This window comes from Hakea prostrata, chromosome 2 (genome assembly GCF_041222555.1).
Source record: "Hakea prostrata isolate BN-2017 chromosome 2, UWA_Hpros_2, whole genome shotgun sequence".
Classification (NCBI taxonomy): domain Eukaryota; kingdom Viridiplantae; phylum Streptophyta; class Magnoliopsida; order Proteales; family Proteaceae; genus Hakea; species Hakea prostrata.
The window spans coordinates 5,932,448-5,954,212 of NC_142601.1; the positions used below are offsets into that span (position 1 = coordinate 5,932,448).

A 21,765-nucleotide genomic window follows, 5' to 3' on the forward strand; every position below is an offset into this window, starting at 1 on the left:
AGCTCTTTAGTTTGCATGCTTTTAGAAAAAAACTACCTCCAGACAATTATATGCAACTTTCAAATGACATTGCAAACTATTCAGGAGGATTACCTCTAACTCTAGAGGTGCTTGGGTCTTCACTATCAAACACAACAAGCATAGCAAAGTGGAAAAGTACATTACAACGTTTGAAAGAAATTCCTCTAAAGGAAGTCTAGCAAAGGTTGAGGATAAGCTATGATAAGCTAGAAGAGGATTATCAAGAAATTTTTCTTGATGCTGCGTGCTTTTTTATTGGATGGGAAAAAGAAGTAGTAATTTCTGTATGGGAAGCATGTGGTTATTATCCAAGGAGTGCAATACACATATTAACTAAACAATCCCTCATTAAATTTGAAGATCGATTTGGAGATGGTACATGTGCGATCTTGAAGATGCACGATCAAATTCGAGATATGGGAAGAGGAATTGTCCTAGGAGAAAATCGCACAGATCCAAGTAAGCGTAGTAGGTTGTGGTCTAATTGTCACATCCACCCAGCCGGTATCCTATCTGGCATACCCGGGATGTGATCCACAGCCCGAAGATCCAGATCGAGCGGCCATGCCTCCCACATACACGATAACATAATCATGAACAATATAATCAATGTTTAAAGTAAGCAATAAACAGATCTAATGAATAAGAAAAGATAATTAATCAGAGTGCGGAAATATCAAGTATCGACTTCTTATAAAATAATCTCAAAAAGAAAGAGTGATCAGGAGTCACTCCTTCAACAATAGTGGAAAAGTGGTTAAGTAAACTTAATTACAAATCTGTGTCAAGAGTAAATCCATAAGAGTTAGAGATAAAATATCCATGTGATTACAGTCATCCAAGGAAATGGGGCCTACGCAAAGGTTTCTTTTATCCTAATGATTTCTTCTTCATAAGTGTAGATGAAGTGAACCCAACGCGGCTGCTTCCTCACTAAAGTGGGGCTAACCCTGGTATGAACCATAATCCTTCTCGGCACAGCAATCCTGACTCTCAACGTAGCCATCACCCGAAGGATAGTATGGGGGATCATAGCTCGGGTCGTAGAGTGCGCCATCAGAGTCTTCTATACCTGCAGGATAATCTAACAAATTGCACGAAAGGAATGAGTTCAAAAGAACTCAGCAAGGCATGTCGTTTCATAATACACAGTTCATTCGAAACAAGTCACAATATGATGCAATATGATATGAGACAATGATGATATATGATTCTAACCCTAAGTATGCTAGTCTCTAAGGTAGACATGCTTTAAGCCATAGCACCATACTTCTTTGGGTCGTCTGTCACTCCCCCTCAATCATAAGATATCTTGGGTCTGCCGTGGTAATTGGGTAAAGTCCTCATCAAACCATAGTTGGGGATTTAGTCACCACTCTCTCACATCACCATTGATATAAGTATTGGCGCATGTCACGGCGAAGCCTAGCCCAATGCAAGTCATCTACTCAGTCGTATCATGTCAAATCCGGATACTTTCCCTATGGCACTGACCAACTTGGTTCCGTATCCTTCACACTAGAGTCAGCGTATCCTATGGCACTGACCAACTCTGACTACGGACTCATCAACCCTATTGGTCATCCACAAATGGTAAACGGGAACCCCTCACGTCCTCTCACGGGTTGGTTACCGGTCTTGAGTGCCCGTGAGCCCAGGTTTATCCATTTGCAACCCTACCAATAAATGGCCCCTTTCAGGTATCCGCAGTATGGTTTAAGTCCTCTCACGGAGTGGATACCGGTCTTGAGCGCCCATCAACCATACTCTACCACGGGTCGTTCAGTCTCAATACCCTTCCGATTCGGGTCTGATACAACAAAGATAATCCTACCCATACACCTAGACAATCCTATGCATGTCATCCAACAACTCGGGAAAGCGTCGATGGACACCTTCGGAGAATATCCCATACTACTCCCTCCGATGTCCAAGGACAGAAGTGTCGGAATGACACTTCTCAATCCCAAGTCATACATAGTCAATCACAAGCTCAATCTCATCATATCATACTTAATCAATAATTCATCATATAAACAAAGGCATATCATAACATGATTGATCATATATAAAATCATAAAGTATAATTAAACATGATGTTTCGAATGATATGTAACAACATACTACTGCTGATAAGAATGCATATAATAGTCATGTATGGTAAGGAATACACATAGGAATATAACCATTTAGTTCTCAAAGTGTAAGCATGTTTACATAATTAACATACTTGAGTTGACGACCGTCCTTACCTTAATCGAGTCGTAAATAAAACCAATGATCACCAAGAATGGTCCCAAAAATTAGTGTTGGTACCCTAGACAACATACAAGTAATATCAGAGAAGAAAACAACTGAATCGGAGGTCAAACGAATCAATTTGGCCAAGTACAGGGGTGTTATCATCTCTTGGTTGACTGGCTTGGTCAACTGTCAGTCGACCAAGGCAGTCGGCCAAGACTTGTTAACCATGGGCAGAATTGAAGACTTGATCCGAAACTGACCTTCTGGTGCTCCAATCGACACGAAATTTGGAGGGCATGTTTATAACAGTAAGAGAATACTACACAATAAATTTCATGACAATCCAACGGTCCAATCAAAAATGCCCAAATCGAAGTCTTATGTTCTATATGATAAATATCAAGAATCGCATCGGAATTGATTGAAATTATAAAGAATGATGGGAATCAATCAAGTGAATGTTAAGGATCAAATTAGAATCATGAATTCATAATAATCGAAGCTTAGCATGCATCTATACCTTAGTTTTTTAATCAAAAATAGGTTCAATTGAAAGGAATCAAAGTAATGAAATGCAAGTAATCTTAATGAAATCATAATATAGCAAGAATGGGGGAATGATTATGGAATTGAAAGGGGGAAAACTCATGGTTAAGTGTTTGCAAGGTTGCAGCACTTCAACCATGGTCTTAAGATCATAATTTGATAGAATAAAGAATAGATTAGAAGAAGAATAGAAGAATCATACCTTGAGTTGATGATTAATGTGCAATACTAATGATTGGAGTCAAAGATCTTCCCAATCATCAAGAAAAGCCCAAGAGAGTGTCCAACCTCGAGCTCTGGAGTGCCAATGATTAGTTTAGGTCCTCATTCACGAGTTCCAAAAAGGTAGGGGCAAAACGGGAAGTGATTTTGTAAATATTCGAATTCCATTACTGCTGGTCGACTGGCTGGTCAACTATCGATCGACCAAGGCAATCGACCAAGACATGACAAAGCAACTTCAGGAGTGGATTTGGAAGGCTAGACAGATCCGAATTGAATTGAGTTTTCTCCTAAAATTCAATCAACAAGTCTAGTTTCAAGAAATACCTTCGGATTGATCACAGGGGTCCAATAGGTGCTTCAACTAATTCAATCTTCATCGATGCACAGATTTTCACTCAACATTGACAATGTGCTCAAGTAAGGGGCATCATTGTTAATGTCCATAGGCTCTGTATCAAGCATCGAATCATCAACTAAGAGGGCCCACAAGTCTCATCTACCACCACTTCGGGTCTTCGGACTTGCAACAGTATAAAATCTGGGCCGGGTCAGGGTTAGGATAAGGCCGGATCTTACACTAATGATGATATCTTGCAAGTATTAGAAAGTAACAAGGTAATACTAAAGCATTTGCTTTTTTATTTTGCTCATGCCATGAGTAAATTATATTTTAAATTTCACATATGGATGTTGTTTTGGTTTGACTCCACTAGTATCCACCAATTTATATTTTCTTGGATTATTTATCTCTTGTAAGGAATTAATATGTTAAAATGCTTGATCCTTCCTTCTACGCATCCTTCTAACTGCCAATTATTTATTTATTTGCTTGTATCTACCAATTTTTGTTAAGTTGGGAAATTTTCCTATTGTAGGGAACTAACATGGTCAAAAGCATGGTCATTCCTAATGACTTCTCATATGTTTATTTAAATCAACATCACTTTGAGATGATGCCAAACTTGAAATTTCTATCCATTGCTTCGAAAAGTGTCAATGGAAAATTTTCAAGTCTTCCTTGGATGCTACGATGGTTATGCTGGATGGATTGTCCCTGCGAAGTTATACCTACCAATTTTTATCACAATCTCAAGCTATCTGGAAGCACTATTAGACAAGCTTGGAATACTGAACCTCGAGATGAAAAGAAGGTGAAACATTTGACTTTTTCCTTTTCTTTTTTGAGTATTATGTTTTTTTTATTGATGAGGTATATGTTTTCTTTTTGCATGACAGGAGTTCCAAAAGTTGAAAGTTCTCGATTTTAGTTGTTGTTTTAATCTATCTGAGTTTCCAAACTTTTCATGGTTTCCTTATTTGGAGCAATTGGATCTTTTTGGATGTTGGAAGTTGAAAATTTTGGATGAATCCATCGGGCAATTGAGCCAACTTAGAAGTCTTAATCTTGAAAGATGTAGGCAAATCATGGAATTGCCTAATTCTATTGGTAATCTGAAATCTCTAGCCAAGCTTAACTTGTCAGTAACAGGAATAAAAGAGTAACAGGAATAAAAGAGCTTCCAGATGGTTTTTCCAAGCTGAGCTCTCTGAAAAACCTTAAGCTCATTGAGTGTTTTTCACTCAAGAAGCTGCCTGACTTCATTGGTGATCTTATAAATTTGGTTGAGCTCAATTTGAATAATTATAAATATGCACATGCAGATGTTGAAGGAATCGAAGAAATTCCTGACGGTGTTGGACTTTTGGAGAATCTTAAGGTATTAAATACTTTAGGTTGGGGTAGAATAGTAAAGCTACCAAGATCAATGGGGAGAATGAGGTGTTTGCAGACCCTTAATCTGCGGGGCACCAATATTTCAAAAGTGCCTACTGATTTTTCAATGCTCTCAAATTTAGAGGGGTTGAAAATGTCTGGCAATTTGAAATCTTTCCAAGAGATTTGATCCACGTGAAGAAGTTGAGGACATTGCAGCTTATGGATTGCAAGCTATTGGAAGAGCTCCTAGAGGTTTTTTCAAGTTTAGTTAAACTTAAGTGTGTCCATTTCAATTCCTTGGAACGAACATTCAACGTGTCAAGGCTGAAATATTTGAAGGTGTTAAGGTTTGAGGATTGTGAAAAGCTGAAGGAGATTCAAGGCCTTGAGGGTACAGAATCCTTGGAATGTTTTCAAGTCATTCGCTGTCCCAACGTGATAGATGCAATGATAGATATTGAGAGGACCATACATGGGCAGGTGTGTAAGTACTTGCTGCGGTCTTGTCATCATCAGTTATTCTAATTAATGGGGAACTAAGTCACTAACTATTTTTATACTGGGGGATACTCCCATTATTTGATTTGTGTTTCTTTTCCTTTCCTCTCTCCCTCTCTCTCTCTCTGCTTTGTTTTGTAGGGAACGCTACGTTTAAAAGAGGATCTTTGGCAGGAGAAGCATTATAGCTTGTGTGCTACTACTCTTAGTAAGGGTATGATTTTGTGTATTGTTTTAAGAGGCAAGGAGGATTGTATGTCGCTTAAAGAGGGTGACTCATTAGAAGGCTATTTTGATATTGGTGCTACGATCCACCAGAAAGATAAAGCAATTGAGTGGCGGCATACGCTGGGATTTAAGGGCATTGTGTATACTAGAGGAAGAGATACGATTTGCCTTCACCATCTCAAAGGTTTTGACTGGTTTGGGATACCTTTGCAAGGTAAAGATTCCATTGTGATTAAATCAGTGGAAGACTTGGATTTCGGCGGGATATTTTGGGAGCTATTGTTTGAGGAGGACAGGGAACCAGGCCTTCAAAAGCCTATCGATCCAACCCAAACAGTAGCAGATTTCTTCATTTGGGGTCAGTAGCGACCAACCCAGGAAGAAGAAGAAGAAGAAGATGGCTATGAACAGAGGAGTGATACAGAAAGGGATTTCCTATTGTAGGGAACTAACATGGTCAAAAGCATGGTCATTCCTAATGACTTCTCATATGTTTATTTAAATCAACATCACTTTTAGATGATGCCAAACTTGAAATTTCTATCCATTGCTTCGAAAAGTGTCAATGGAAACTTTTCAAGTCTTCCTGGGATGCTACGATGGTTCTGTTGGATGGATTGTCCCTGCGAAGTTATACCTACCAATTTTTATCACAATCTCAAGCTATCTGGAAGCACTATTAGACAAGCTTGGAATACTGAACCTCGAGATGAAAAGAAGGTGAAACATTTGACTTTTTCCTTTTCTTTTTTGAGTATTATGTTTTTTTATTGATGAGGTATATGTTTTCTTTTTGCATGACAGGAGTTCCAAAAGTTGAAAGTTCTCGATCTTAGTTGTTGTTTTAATCTATCTGAGTTTCCAAACTTTTCATGGTTTCCTTATTTGGAGCAATTGGATCTTTTTGGATGTTTGAAGTTGAAATTTTTGGATGAATCCATCGGGCAATTGAGCCAGCTTAGAAGTCTTAATCTTGAAAGATGTAGGTAAATCATGGAATTGCCTAATTCTATTGGTAATCTGAAATCTCTAGCCAAGCTTAACTTGTCAGTAACGGAATAAAAGAGCTTCCAGATGGTTTTTCCAAGCTGAGCTCTCTGAAAAACCTTAAGCTCATTGAGTGTTTTTTCACTCAAGAAGCTGCCTGACTTCATTGGTGATCTTATAAATTTGGTTGAGCTCAATTTGAATAATTATAAGTATGCACATGCAGATGTTGAAGGAATCGAAGAAATTCCTGACGGTGTTGGACTTTTGGAGAATCTTAAGATTAAATACTTTAGGTTGGGGTAGAATAGTAAAGCTACCAAGATCAATGGGGAGAATGAGGTGTTTGCAGACCCTTAATCTGCGGGGCACCAATATTTCAAAAGTGCCTACTGATTTTTCAATGCTCTCAAATTTAGAGGGGTTGAAAATGGGGAGAATGAGGTGTTTGCAGACCCTTAATCTGCGGGGCACCAATATTTCAAAAGTGCCTACTGATTTTTCAATGCTCTCAAATTTAGAGGGGTTGAAAATGTCTGGCAATTTGAAATCTTCCCCAAGAGATTTGATCCACGTGAAGAAGTTGAGGACATTGCAGCTTATGGATTGCAAGCTATTGGAAGAGCTCCTAGAGGTTTTTTCAAGTTTAGTTAAACTTTAAGTGTGTCCATTTCAATTCATTGGAACGAACATTCAACTTGTCAAGGCTGAAATATTTGAAGGTGTTAAGGTTTGAGGATTGTGAAAAGCTGAAGGAGATTCAAGGCCTTGAGGGTACAGAATCCTTGGAATGTTTTCAAATCATTTGCTGTCCCAACGTGATAGATGCAGTGATAGATATTGAGAGGACCATACATGGGCAGGTGTGAAAGCACGCGCGGGGGGGGTGTCAACAACAGTTATTAAAAAAAAGGGGGGGAAAAAACAAAAAATATTTTTTTTTTTGTTTGTTTTTTGGGGGGATTTTAAACGGGGGTTTTTTCAGGCGCCGCTCCGATTAGATCGGACGGTGCGCTTTATCCCTGGATTAAAATAATCAAAACTCATGTGTAAACCCTGTTGTTGCTGACGGTTCGGTCCAATGATAATTAAAACGGTTCGAGTTGGGCGGTTCGAGTGGTTTATGTAACTCAAGTATTGGTATTTCATACACTTGGTTAATACGTTTTAAAAACACAACATACAAAATACGTATATACAAATTCAAAAACCAAAACCGGGCGGTTCAATTGAGAATTTCAAAATGTTTTGAAATACACAAAACCCATGGCCCAATCTTAACATTCGTGTGAACGATTTGGAGCTCTGAAAATCTGGAGAAGAAGAAGAGTCGATCGAAATCAGTTGCAGGGGATTATTCTGCTTTGCTACACGATCGATCGAAGCTCGCATCTTGGAGAAGCTCGAGAAGCAGCAGGTTGAGGAGGAAGAAGAAGCAGAGGAGAAGACGAGTTGAACTCGTGTTTCATTTCATTTCATTTCAAAATCAAAAGCCCCAACTTCCAAAATACGAAGTTGCAGAGGAGAAGACGAGTTCAAAGCTTCCCAGTTTTGATCGAAGCAGAAGGGTAAAGAGCTTTAGTACGCGTTTACACTCATCATCTGTGTCAAAGCAGACGAAACAGTTACACTCATCATCTGTGTCAATCCTAGGGATTTTGGAAGAATTTCAGAGGATGAATGAGGTTTTGAAGGAAGGAGATGGAAACCCCAAAGTTGCGGAAGAGAATGGATTTTTCTAGAGTCAGAATCGTCAAATGCTCGAACTTCTGAGACGACTGAAGCTTCAGGTAAGTTGGAATCGCTTTCACCACTTGTAACATCAGTATCACAAGATCTGGATTCCAAGTCCTTAAGAATGTGAAGAATGAATACTGTAGTCTATTTGAGAGTTATTCCCTGTTAATGCCGTCACCGTTCCAATTTCTACTTCATTTTCCTCTTTCTCTGGTCATCCTCTTGAGGCTACGTTAATAGTTTGTGTTCACTTGGTAGATTTTTTTAATCAGTACACTTCTAACTCTTGGAGATCATTATAATGGTGAACTATTTTTCCCTGCAGGTAAGACCTGTGGCTGAAGATGAGATGTTCAGGGTTGTAAGGACTGGTAAACGGAAAAGTGAGTTTCCTCTATTTTAGTTTTATTCTTATATTGATTTGTAAGTTTTTATATTTCATTTCGATTAATGTTGTTTCATGTTTTCCTCTTATTTTTACTCTGCATTTCGTTTTTGCAAATTTTGACTTCTGTTACAGTCTTGAGGTTGTTAGGTATTTTCCTTTCATGCTGGTGTACATGTTTGTGAGCTTATTTGATGTGATGAGATGATTTTGGACTGCTTTTCTCCAACATGCAAACATGGGATTGTGGGTCTTTTTATCTGTGCATTATTTGTACTTAGCTATAGGGTTTTGAGACAGCAGATTTTGGGATTGATGGGTAGTGAGATTGAGAAGCCTAGAGTTGGAAATGCAACATAGAAGTAGTTATAATAGGTGACAAGATTGGAAATGCAACATAGAAGTAGTTATAATAGGTGACAAGTAGTTATAAATGCAACAAAATCAGGCCTATCGGACATTTATTTGTTCTATAAAGCATAGTGGAATTGATGAAGGTACTTCTTGTTTCAACTTTTGGAGACCAATCCTGATTGCTTTTTTATTCCCTTTTACAGTTTGCTTTGCATTATGTATTTACTGCTTGTAGTACTTAATAATTTGATGAAGCTCTTAATTGTAAAGATACTGGAACAAACTTATGTGTGTAACTTAATATTTTTTAGTAACCTTTGAGTCACATGATGCACCTCAGATCTGTGAGAATATACCCCAGGAGCTTGATTTAGATGTGCCTGGCCTGACTGAGCGTCCTATCAATGTATTTCTACCCAGATTGTTCCAGGTGACTGAACGTTTCTTGTTAGATATTTTTATTTCTGTCTCTTCAGTTTTGAACCTTTTATTCTGAATAGTTGGTGTCTTTGGAACAAATCTTTTTGCTAAAATCACTTCAATCTGTTTTGACCAGCTTTTCCAGTCACAGCATGCCTCCCTTAGAAAGCTTTCATTGGGTTCTGTCAATCAGTTCATTATGCTGATGCCTTCTGTAAGTTGTTTGTCAATTTTTGGTTCTTAAACCGACTACCTCCTCCTCCCCCCCCCCCCTCAAAAAATAAATAAATAAATAAAAATCCTTAAAACATTATGTACTGGACCTAGTGCTCTGTTGTTACAGGTGCTAAAATTCATCATGAGTTGTTATTGTTCCTCAGGGACTGCTTGTATCCATGGATCAGTACCTCCAGGGTTTGTTTGCTCTTGCTCAAGATCCTTCTGCAGAGGTTCGGAAATTGGTAAGTAGTTCTTGTGGCATCCCTTTGTCAGAAATGATATGGACATTTTTGAATATTTTATAATGCACTTAAAGATACATTATGTTAGGACATCATGGCACTATCAGATTTATGAAACTTGGCACTTAGCCTCTTTTAGGCCTTCCGTTCATAATGGCACTATCAGATTTGTGAAAAAAAAATTAAGTTTAAATTAGAGTGAACTTTGAATCATGGGTTGTGACATGGTCCAAGAACTTGAAACTTGAGGGGTAGCTCGGCCCCTTGAAAAAATCGAGCTGGCTGATCTCGGTTAGCTGGGCTGTTTTTTTGGGTTGGGGAGGGCAACTCCATAGGCCATCTTGGTTGGATGTTGATGGGTAATGGGGCTGAAACTTGCTATCTAGCATATTTTAGGCTCTATAAACATGGCAACACTATACGATTTATGAAAAAATATGTCTGAATTAGAGTTTGATTTTGGACCACAGGTTGTAACTGCTATGACGAATTAAAATTCTAAAATGCCCTATGCTACAAATAATTTTGTCATAAAGATTAATTTTATCATTCTTTCATGCAAAACAACTTCAATAAAGAAATGTTCAAACCACTGCGATTGCTGAGTGCATCATTTTGTGGACATGAAATGAAAATTCCTCTCAGAGAACAACCTTCCATCTATCAAACTCAAGAAGAGGTTGTGTTCCTCCTACTGTGAGTCATCTTGGTCAGCATTGTTGGATCTCATCCAAATTCAATGGAGTTTAGTTCCTTTCAGAGGGGTAGAGCTGATGCAGTAGCCATAGCCTGGCTGGACTATATGATCACTTTAGAGGCCAAACAAGGCCTGGACCTTAACCGGTTGCAAGGGTTGGTAGCTTACATAGGATGCAGCATTTATTTTGTAGATTACATAGGGTTAACTTTGTTTTTCCTTTCTATAGATATAATTTAGTTTGCTTAATTTCCTTAATTCTGTTGGTTTCTGTTCCTCTATTCAAGTGCATTTCCTATTTATTTATAGTAACCATAGAGAATGAGATTTATAATTGAAACTCTGCGCGAGTGTGTGTGAGAATGTGAGATCCTTCTTCTCCCACTTCCTCATTCTCCATCATATTAGATCGCCACCTTGGTTTGCACCATTGGGCCATTCTTCAACAAATAATTGTAAAGCAGTCATCTTTTACGAGTGAAGGTCTCAAGCTAAGAGCAGCCAATCCCAAAAAGCATGCATTATGTTGCTTCAGCTGTCTCCAGGCTTATGTTAAAATTTATTATTTTGTTGTTGAAACAAAATAGTCTGTTGAGGAACCAAACAGAAAGAAGAATAGGAATAGCAAAGAGAAAAGAAAGAGGGGAGAATGTGCTATCACAAGCCTTTGTGGAAAGCAGCCCTGTGGGAATGAATAATCTCAATTGCAGGCTGCCTTCTTGTAACATGTTACTTACAAAATTAAAAGGATATTTGTTTGGAGTTTATAATATTACTCCTAACTCCCTGCTTAGTGCTTATTGCAAATTGAACTGAGAACACAAAATACAAAAAATACTAGAATACTTCAGGAATTCAAACTTAATATAATAAAATATCCTGGTTTTGAACCCCTTAAGCTGGAGTCACCCATGCTCAGCATGTCACAACAGGTGTGGAGAGGAGCAAATAAAGAGTTGGTAAGTATATCTGCTAGCTGATTTGAAAATGAAATAAACAGAGTCTCAACAACCTTTTCCGAATGGCATCTCAAAGAAAATGACAGTCCACTTCAATATGCTTGTTTCATTCATGATATAAAGGGTTGCTGGATGTATATGGCTGCTTGGTCATCATAATACAGTATGGTTGTGAGCATAGACAAACCAATTTCAAAAAAATAGGAGACTTAAGCCACATCAGCTCTGAGGTAGTTTTGAGTCATAGCTTTGTACTCCACTTTGGCACTCGATCTGATACCAACAAAATAGAGATGATTGACCAAGCAAAGAGGAAGGGAAACAGGGAGAGAGAATAGAAGTGAAAGAGGGAGAATGTGATATCACGTAAGCTTTGTGGAGTGCAGCCAGTGATTGAATGACTATTTCCTATTAAAGGCGGCCTCTCTCTTATAACATCTTAATTCCAAAATGGAAAGGATAGTTTCTTAGGACTTAAGGAGTTTTTAGTATCACCCCTAACTCCTAGCTTATTACAAATTTAAACTAAGGACGCAAAGTACAGAATAACAGAAATCCCTGGAATTTAAACTTAAAATCCTAAATTCCCTAGTTTCCATCTCTTGGTCATTTTCTTCTACTTTTTTTTTTTTTGTTGGGGGGGGGGGGGGGGGGTAGATAATCCATGTGGGTAGGAAGAAAGAGTTTTACAAGGTCAGGAATGGCGGCAAGCAAGAATCTTAATAACCAAGAAGACCGCCTGTCCTTGTTAGATGTTTAGAGTAGGTTAGAGAAGAGATTGAAGGAGCTTGCCCTGTCTGCCCGTAGGCCCCCCCTCCTTTTCTCCTTCTCCACTGAATTCGAGTAGCTATCAGCCCTTCTATCTTATACTTCTCCTCTTGGTTAAAATTTTAAGAATCCTAGTAAAGTCATTCTCTAATTGAAGTTTGTTTCTTTTATTTAGTCATTAGTAATTTTCTAATAGCTTATGTGGTTGATATTGGCATAAACCAAAATGGTTCTCAAAAATATTAGTTCCTCGTCTTAAATGGTGTTTTGATTATTCTCTGCCATAATCTTGTATCATGGCATGTAATGTTTGTTCCTGTATTATTAATACAGCTTTGAAGTATGGGTATTACCTCTATTTCTGTAAATTGGAGCTTCAATGCTTTCCTCCATTAAGGTGTCTAAACTAAAGAAAGTTCTAAAAATGATGACTCTTGATGATAAACTGGTCAAAAAATTCCTATGCTTTTCTAAAGATGGTCTTTAATTTACTCAAGGATTGTCATTCATGTGGGGGAACTTCAAGTGTGGTGCAATTGCGATGCAGAATTTGGACACCATGTTCAGGGTGTAGGGGTGTGGTAGTTATAGGTTATCAAAATAACCCATTTAGGAGGGGCACGTGGAAAGTAGGTTTGTTAGGATTTCTTGTGGCTATATTACGTTGTAGGAGGTAATAGGAAGTGGGGAATGCATTTGGTTTTGTTGAGCAAGGTTACTTGCGTGAAGGGGAAGACTCGTCGGTGGACATTTTGAAGGTAGAATTCAGATCTGTAATGCAGTTTTGTTAATGATTTCAGTACAATCGGCCATTTATATTTCTTTTCCAGACCCATTTGTGCCTTTCAAGTGTTTTTTGTTGGTGCTTTTGTTTGTGTCATTGTGCGTGTGTGTGTGAATGTGTTTTTGAGTAATCAGGGTGCTGCTAGGAGCTGGATTGGTGTTCGATCGATTGGATTTGTTTGTGTCATTATGACCTTGGGTAGAGCCCTGTTGGAGGACAAGGATCCATGGAGGAAAACGATGCCATCTATGTAGTTCTCAATGTATTATCTTTTTCTTTGTTTGAAAATTGAGATCCAACATGTGTTTTTTAAGGTAAATCCTGAGGCCAAAGAAGTTATCCAAGGTTTGATGGTTCCAACCCATCAGGTTCATTAATCAATTTTTTTGGTGTGAACATGTGTCTTGTTCATTCCTATTGCTCAGTTTTCTTTTCATATGTAAAATGAAAAATACAAAGAATGAAAAGAACCCTATTCTATTGGACTAGCTTCAGTTTCTATATGAACATTTTGGTATAGTCAATAACATGTCTTTCACTCTTTGGGCTAGAGAGCTATTTCCAGGAACTATATTCACAGGTTCATAACTTCAAGAATATCAACAGAGGAAACTAAGATGGGAGGTGTTGATGACTAAATTCTTAACTAAATTATAACTAGATGCAACCACTGGAAATCAAAGGAAAATAAAATACCCAAGAGCAACCAAAATAGGTTAATCATGTATTGAACAAACAAAGTTGTCAATAAGAATCCAATCAAGAAATAAGAATCGCTAATGTTTTTCATTTATGTAAAATTTATTTCGGAGAGGAAATATTAAAAATTGAAACAGGGACAAGGGGACCTCTTGGGCTTATTAGCTTCTCAGTCTGTGACTCCAATAGTAGACTAACTTTTGTAACAAATTATCGGAGTTACTTTCAAAAATGAAACAGAAGATTTGAACTATCTCTCCAAAGAAGAGACTCTCACATGAATTTACTCCTCGTAATCACTACCGCCATTCCGTTTCTGAAAAACCCACTTTAGCAGATTCTCCCAGGCAGTATCTAGACATGTATTCACCACATTAGTAAAGTAAATAGAGGGAGTCCGATGATCTAGTATCCAGGATATCTTTCCTATTTAATTGCATTGACTGTGAATATATACCATGTCCATATAATTTGTTTTAGATGATCCTGTTTAATGAAATGACTTATTAATATAATATGCTGTGATATGGTCCCTACTGAATCAATCAAACTTTTGATAATGGAGTCCATCATTGAATAAATTTTGGTGTTGATGTTTTTCTTCTTGCTTAAATTTTAGTTGGTAATTGGCACTATCTAGTGGTCACAATTTCTGTTGTGCCCTTCAACATGATTTGGACCAAACAATGCCTAAATTCTTAATGCCATGATGGACAAGTTTTTTTATTGATGCAATTACAGATTCTTGAGAGTTACAAGCTTCTAACCAAGTGAACCTTAGAGTTGATTGTTAAAGATCATTAGATTCTAAATATGCATTATCCTCTATCTTACTTCCTTGAATTTGTATTCTCTCCACACATAAACACACTTTTATTTAATTTCCATTGAAAATTATAATTTAGAGTTTATGAGGCTGGAAATTATGTTTGTTTCCCATTTGTAATAGAATCTAAGTTGGCAGCCGAACTTTTGAGTGTGTTAAATTTGGACCCCAGATTATGTCTTTTAATGAAGACCCATAAATCTATGAATTTAATGTTCATTGTAATCTTTTAATTTGTTTTTGAGCTCTGACATATAGATTTCCTGATAGACAACTTCTAGTTTCTTGTTCCTTATGCATATGTTAGAATAGTTGAGTGATGATTCAGAATGTACTACATGTTTAAAATTTCTAATATTATCTTGTTACTTCGTCGGTGAGCTAGAATACGATGCAAATGTATTTAATTTTGTAGTCTATTCTTCCTTAAAATCTTCTCTGTTTTGAAGAAATGTTGGTGGGTTTAATATCTGATATGTATTACATGCTATTTGTGCCGGTAAGAGTTTTAGTTGCATTAGATCAATATGGCTGATTTGGTTATTTTCAGCTCTGATTCAATCTCTGTGTGTGTGTAACATACAACCCCCCACCCCTGCAAAAAAAGGGGGGGGGGGGGGGAACAAAAGATTGTAAAAGTGAATAGATAATTGAAAATTTTTCGTTGCTACATTGGCGAGCTTCCTGATAGCTCCACTGACTGTTTATATACGTTTTTTTGCAGGTTCGCATTGATAGTCATACTGTTGGTTGTCATTTATATTATGGTGCAGTTGTTTGCCATGGACCTACATTGCCTTCATGCCTCAAATGAGAAAGTGTTGATTGGGTTTGAGATAGCAGTTTCATCATTGGCGATGTAAGGGGAAAGGGTTTGATGCTTGGAGTTGAACCTGTCGCCGATCGTAAACTGAAAACACCAGCCAACTCGAGAACTTAATAAGTTGCTTTCTCAGGCAGCATGATTTTTGTGCCAAAATCAGATGCGAAGCCTGATTTAATTCATGAACTTCTTTTTTTGGTAGGTAATTCCTGAACTTCGTGTAATGAAGAGTTCGGACCTTTCAAAATTTCACAGTAACTTAGATACGTGACCTTAACTCCCTGGATATTTATTGATGGTTAACAACCACTAGTGTTTCTGATTTGGGTTTAATCTTAATTGTGTTGCAGTGGCGAGCTATAATACTAAACCAAAGAGCAGAGTGGGATGACGAGGAATTTATTAGTGAATCTTCATGACAAAGTGATCTGGTTTTGTAAAAGATATGATATGGCTTACATCATTTTTATAGAGATGAACAGCTTTCCCCTTGAGTGTGAAGCAGTTATTACCATATATGGCAACATCAAAATTAAGATCCAGTCAGTGTTGACTTGCGACAAAATTAACAGAAAAAATAGCTGAATGCATTCGTAAAGCGTTATCCTAGTGATAAAGTGTAGGATGGCGGAGGTGGCGGCACTCGAAATTTATGAGATAGTGAAGTTTTTTGTTTACATAGTGTGAATTAGATAAGACACATTCCTAATGCTATAAGTCAGAATGAAGTTTATGATGCATGACAATTGGGCTTTCCCATGAGATGTCCTATGCATTTTCTCAGTGTATTATATTGTGTTACTTCATATTGAAGATTTTCTATTGAAAGTGAAGGATTGTTTGGTTAATGTTGTAAATGAGTTGGTGGGATTCTTCGGCTTTAAAACCTGATTTGTTGCCAGAAATGTTTGCTTGTAGACATGTGGTTGTCTAATATACTGATACCTTATATGAATATATGATGGTTTGATCATTCATGGGCCCTTTAATTGCACAGGGTATGGTGGAATCCTCAACCTGCACTCTTTGCCAATTTGTATTGGTAATCTGAATAAGGAGCTGGAGCAGAGTAGTAATGAGGACAATATTGTATGAGAATAGTTTACTGAGATCAAGTTAATTATGGGATCAGTTTGTACGACTTGATCTGTTTAAAGGGGTGGGGGGTTATGAATTGTGTGCGATGCGAAAATCATAACAGGAAGTGGTAGTAGCATGCAGTAGCAAAGTTCATGCTTCTCTAGCATGCTTCTACAGCAAAGGAAAGTATCGCTAAAATCTGTGCTATATGCAACTCCATCTTCTTCTTCTATACCTTTTTTATACCTATAATGTGAATATCATCAAAATCCTCAAGCACGTATTTACTAAACTCCTTCAAAAAGTCTTTAATAGGTCGAAAGTCTTCATCCAACAAAAAAATCCTACTTTGATAAATTGTGGTATAAATAATTGCCTCACCTTTAAAACCATGAACAAGATTCTTGTTGTGACATTTTGTATTCTTGTAAAAAAGAAAAGGGGGAAAAAAAAAAAAAAAAAAAAAAGGGCACACCCAAATGACCCCAGGAGAAGTGAGGAAACACATACATAGCCTACACTTATATGTAAATGCATTAATAATATGTAATTCATGTTACTAGACTGACGTAGGACATGTTAGTGAGAGGTATTCCTCTTAGGGTTGATCAAAAACTCAAAAAACCCAACCCAAGTCCCAGCCTCAAGGTCATTCAGCAAAACAGCCCCAGACGGTTGACCCTCGACCGTCTAGTTTCTGATTTTATGTATCAAACACCAGTAGGGCAGACGGAAATTCCGTCTCCCAGACGGAATTCCGTCTGACCTACTGGGGCTGACGGTCGACCGCCTGGATTTTGAATTTCTGTTACTTGTTAACAGTAGCCCAAACGGAAATTCCGTCTGGGCTAGTAAATCCATTACATGCATTACCAAGTTTAAATACATGGCATTCTTGAATTCTCGGGTTGTATGGCCATCGACGGAACCACTCCGTTTCAGAAGACTCATTTACCAAACAGAATGGTTCTTTTTTAAACGGAACCAACCCGTTTTAACATAGACGAAACGGAATGGGTCCCTTTTAAAAGGAACCACTCCGTTTCATAAGACCCAATGTTAAAACGGAATGGTTCCTTTTTAGACGGAACCACTCCGTTTCAGAAGTTTCATTTACCAAACGGAATGGTTCCTTTTTAAATGGAACCAACCCGTTTTAACATAGACGAAACGGAATGGGTCCCTTTTAAAAGGAACCACTCCGTTTCATAAAACCCAGTGTTAAAATGGAATGGTTCCTTTTTAAACGGAACCACTCCGTTTCAGAAGTTTCATTTACCAAACGGAATGGTTCCTTTTTAAACGGAACCAACCCGTTTTAACATAGACGAAGCGGAATGGGTCCCTTTTAAAAGGAACCACTCCGTTTCATAAGACCCAGTGATAAAAACGGAATGGGTCCTTTTTAAACGGAACCACTCCGTTTCAGAAGACTCATTTACGAAACGGAGTAGTTCCTTTTTAAACGGAACCAATCCATTTTAACATAGACGAAACGGAATGGGTCCCTTTTAAAAGGAACCACTCCATTTCATAAGACCCAATGTTAAAACGGAATGGTTCCTTTTTAAACGGAACCACTCCGTTTCAGAAGTTTCATTTACCAAACGGAATGGTTCCTTTTTAAACGGAACCAACCCGTTTTAACATAGACGAAACGGAATGGGTCCCTTTTAAAAGGAACCACTCCATTTCATAAGACCCAGTGTTAAAACGGAATGGTTCCTTTTTAAACGGAACCACTCCGTTTCAGAAGTTTCATTTACCAAACGGAATGGTTCCTTTTTAAACGGAACCAACCCGTTTTAACATAGACGAAACGGAATGGGTCCCTTTTAAAAGGAACCACTCCATTTCATAAGACCCGATGTTAAAACGGAATGGTTCCTTTTTAAACGGAACCACTCCGTTTCAAAAGTTTCATTTACCAAACGGAATGGTTCCTTTTTAAACGGAACCAACCCGTTTTAACATAGACAAAACGGAATGGGTCCCTTTTAAAAGGAACCACTCCGTTTCATAAGACCCAATGTTAAAACGGAATGGTTCCTTTTTAAACGGAACCACTCCGCTTCAGAAGTTTCATTTACCAAACGGAATGGTTCCTTTTTAAACGGAACCAACCCGTTTTAACATAGACGAAACGGAATGGGTCCCTTTTAAAAGGAACCACTCCATTTCATAAGACCCAGTGTTAAAACGGAATGGTTCCTTTTTAAACGGAACCACTCCGTTTCAGAAGTTTCATTTACCAAACGGAATGGTTCCTTTTTAAACGGAACCAACCCGTTTTAACATAGACGAAACGGAATGGGTCCCTTTTAAAAGGAACCACTCCGTTTCATAAGACCAATGTTAAAAACGGAATGGTTCCTTTTTAAACGGAACCAACCCATTTTAACATAGACGAAACGGAATGGGTCCCTTTTAAAAGGAACCACTCCGTTTCATAAGACCCAGTGATAAAATGGAATGGTTCCTTTTTAAACGGAACCACTCCGTTTCAGAAGATTCATTTACCAAACGGAATGGTTCCTTTTTAAACGGAACCAACCCGTTTTAACATAGATGAAACGGAATGGGTCCCTTTTAAAAGGAACCACTCCGTTTCATAAGACCAATGATAAAACGGAATGGTTCCTTTTTAAACGGAACCACTCCGTTTCAGAAGACTCATTTATGAAACGGAGTAGTTCCTTTTTAAACGGAACCAATTCATTTTAAAATAGACGAAACGGAATTATTCTGTTTTATAAGGAACCACTCCGTTTTATAAGACCCATAGATGAAACGGAATCGTGCCTTTTTATACGGAACTACTCCGTTTCGTCATCCTCTATAGATAATACGGAATGGTTTCTGTTTAAACGGAACTACTCCGTTTCATAAGACCAATAGACGAAATAGAATGGTTTCTGTTTAAACGGAATGATGACACGTCCGTGTCATCATTCCGTTTAAAAAGGAACGTAATTTCAAAGTATGTCCATTTCCTCCAAAGTGTGTTCTAAACAAAAAGACATCACATTCGACGGCTTTACTCACTTTGTTCATTTTGAGTGTGTTAAATTTAAACTGTATTTGAAACAAAATATTTAAAATGTTAAATGAATTGATTTAAGCTTTATAGGAAATGTGGATCACATAGAACATAGGAGGCATCTTTCAGTTGGCTAATCCAATTTTCATACTCTACGGGTGATCTTCCTCTACATCACATTTCTCATGTACATTTGACCCCAGACATCTAAAATGATAAATTTGTGGGATTTCATAATTTTTTACAATCGAAAGTGTATGAAGGCAATGTAGGTCCATGGCAAACAACTGCAACCACATAATTTGTTAGATAGGCAGTGGTGAGAACCATATCACTCATTCGCTCTAATATTGAGATGGGACATTACACGCAAGAATTGAAGCATAAACAACTTATTACAAATGAGTTTTGTTTCTTTCCAACACACCATTTTGAACCCATACACCTCTAGGGCAAGGTACAATCACAAGTACCACATACAACCTGCCATTGTTATTATTCAAAATCTTATTTTTCATGGTAATTAGTTGAAGGGAGAAGTTTTTTTTAGATCCACTAGATAAGAATGTAGATTACAAGATAAGCAGGTTTCAAACTAGTTTCACAACCAATAAGATTTGAAACCTGCTTTAGTCTTTCTGAGGTGACCAAAAAATTAAGAATTAATCAAAATCTTCTTCATTATCCTCAAAATCAGAATCACCAACAGGTTCTTCCTCGCTCTCTAAATCACTGATCACATACGTGGTCTTACCTCGGGTAGCCCTTTGTGGTGTTGGCCTAGATGGAGGTGGCACAGCATCAACCTGAACCTCACTCTCCCCATTGGAATCTTCAGAAGCAGGACTCAATTCTTCAGTAGTGCTTATTCCTCCAACCTTGCCCATGACAGAACCACTCTTCTTGTTAAAATGGGGAGGCTCTCATTTTCCTTACTTTCTTCTCAGGTGACACCCCTGCATTTTCAGCAGGCTTCAGAATCTCTGTTATTAGCTTCGGATTTAACAGAGTAGGTGGTTTGTTGGCCTGTCCACACTTCTTTGTGGTGGCATTGGCTTTACTGGCACCCCTCTTTCCTGGTTGTTTCTTCCCCTATGCTAGGGGTGCTTTGGTTGCTTCTGTCTCCATTTCTGTGAAAAGAAAAATAAAGGAGAAGTTATAATGGGAGTCTGTGATTATGGGAGGAACCAAAATTATTCTACTGAATTCTAGAATCAATGTGGTACCTGTTGACAGTTCTGGTGAGGATTCAAGATTATATGCTGCCAATCGATCTTTTAGATCGAGAATTTCATCATCATCACTATCAACCGATTTGACCTTTCCTTGCTAGAAAGAAGAGAAAAATACAACAACCAAAGCATAAGATTACTCCTTGGCAATCAGAAAATAAGCGTCACAAATGACAAACATGGGACTCGAACCTTCTTCGCAGGAGCTTTCCTTGTTCCAGCTTTGGCTTTGGGTTTCACTCCCTCAGGAACTGGAAGAGGAACATTCTCCGTCACTAAAGAATCCAATCCAATATCTGTTCTGCAAGCATTATTTAAATTAATTTACATAACCTTGGGGTAAGGTGATATGAAGATAGATGTACCTTTCTCTTCATTTGCGTATAATTCAAGCCTTAAATGAAAGAATTCCTCAAGAACTGCATTGACAGAAAGAAAAAAAAAAATTATAGTAACAATAATATATTAAGTATAATACTGCACTATGTAGAGGAGTGTAAAATTCTTACTCTGCTCTGGGGTGCCATATTTCTTAATTACACCTTTTGCATAAAAAAGGTGCATGTTGCTTGTGTTGATTGAAGTAGTGAGTTTAAACTTTTAAGCCATGCCATCCCCATGTAAACATCACAATGGCATGAATGAGGTACATGAGTCTCAAATTGATATCACAAATGCACCTGCAAATACAAGAAAGAGACAATAGTACGGAAGATCAAGTGGACTGAAAACGTCTCTCAGCATTGATAATGACAAGAAATGGAAGTTTCTCATACATGGAAGTGATCACCAAACGGAATCTCCTGAAAAGTCATAACCTCATCCACTGTCCACCCATTACCATTAGCAATGGGAGATTTAAGCAAACACATGGAGTAATATTTAGAAATGAACTACGAGGCAAGTTTTCCTTCACATGATCAAATCACTTGTAGGACACATGGAAGTAATATATATGCTAGAGAACCATGAACTTTGCTACTGCATGCTACTACCACTTCCTGTTATGATTTTTGCATCGCACACAGTTCATA

The 21,765-nt window shown here is 37.8% G+C and overlaps 1 protein-coding gene and 1 long non-coding RNA gene across 9 annotated transcripts; one reads left to right on the forward strand and one right to left on the reverse strand.

The window, feature by feature from the left end:
• The first annotated feature begins 7,742 nt into the window (after nt 1–7,742).
• On the forward strand, nt 7,743–16,492 carry LOC149023472 (uncharacterized). Of its 5 annotated transcripts, none has more exons than XR_016171531.1 (7): nt 7,743–8,256; nt 8,529–8,586; nt 9,283–9,372; nt 9,499–9,576; nt 9,743–9,823; nt 15,281–15,581; nt 15,730–16,492. It is a non-coding gene; the product is annotated as an uncharacterized LOC149023472 (long non-coding RNA). The 5 variants fall into 5 exon arrangements; XR_016171530.1 differs by having other exon boundaries at nt 15,281–15,577; XR_016171532.1 differs by having other exon boundaries at nt 7,743–8,034; nt 8,120–8,256; nt 15,281–16,492.
• A 3,323-nt stretch (nt 16,493–19,815) lies between these two features.
• On the reverse strand, nt 19,816–21,764 carry LOC149023473 (uncharacterized). Of its 4 annotated transcripts, XM_089144002.1 has the most exons (6): nt 21,508–21,764; nt 21,241–21,411; nt 21,097–21,150; nt 20,924–21,027; nt 20,726–20,828; nt 19,816–20,629 (listed from the first exon to the last, which is right to left on the reverse strand). In XM_089144002.1, the coding sequence occupies exons 2-6, from the start codon at nt 21,293–21,295 to the stop codon at nt 20,592–20,594; spliced, it is 354 nt and encodes a 117-aa protein (XP_089000128.1). In that variant the 5' UTR covers nt 21,296–21,411; nt 21,508–21,764; the 3' UTR covers nt 19,816–20,591. The 4 variants fall into 4 exon arrangements, 3 of the variants coding, with proteins under 3 accessions (XP_089000128.1, XP_089000129.1, XP_089000127.1); XM_089144003.1 differs by having other exon boundaries at nt 20,924–20,982; nt 21,241–21,764; XM_089144001.1 differs by having other exon boundaries at nt 21,241–21,764.
• Between the last annotated feature and the right edge of the window lies 1 nt (nt 21,765).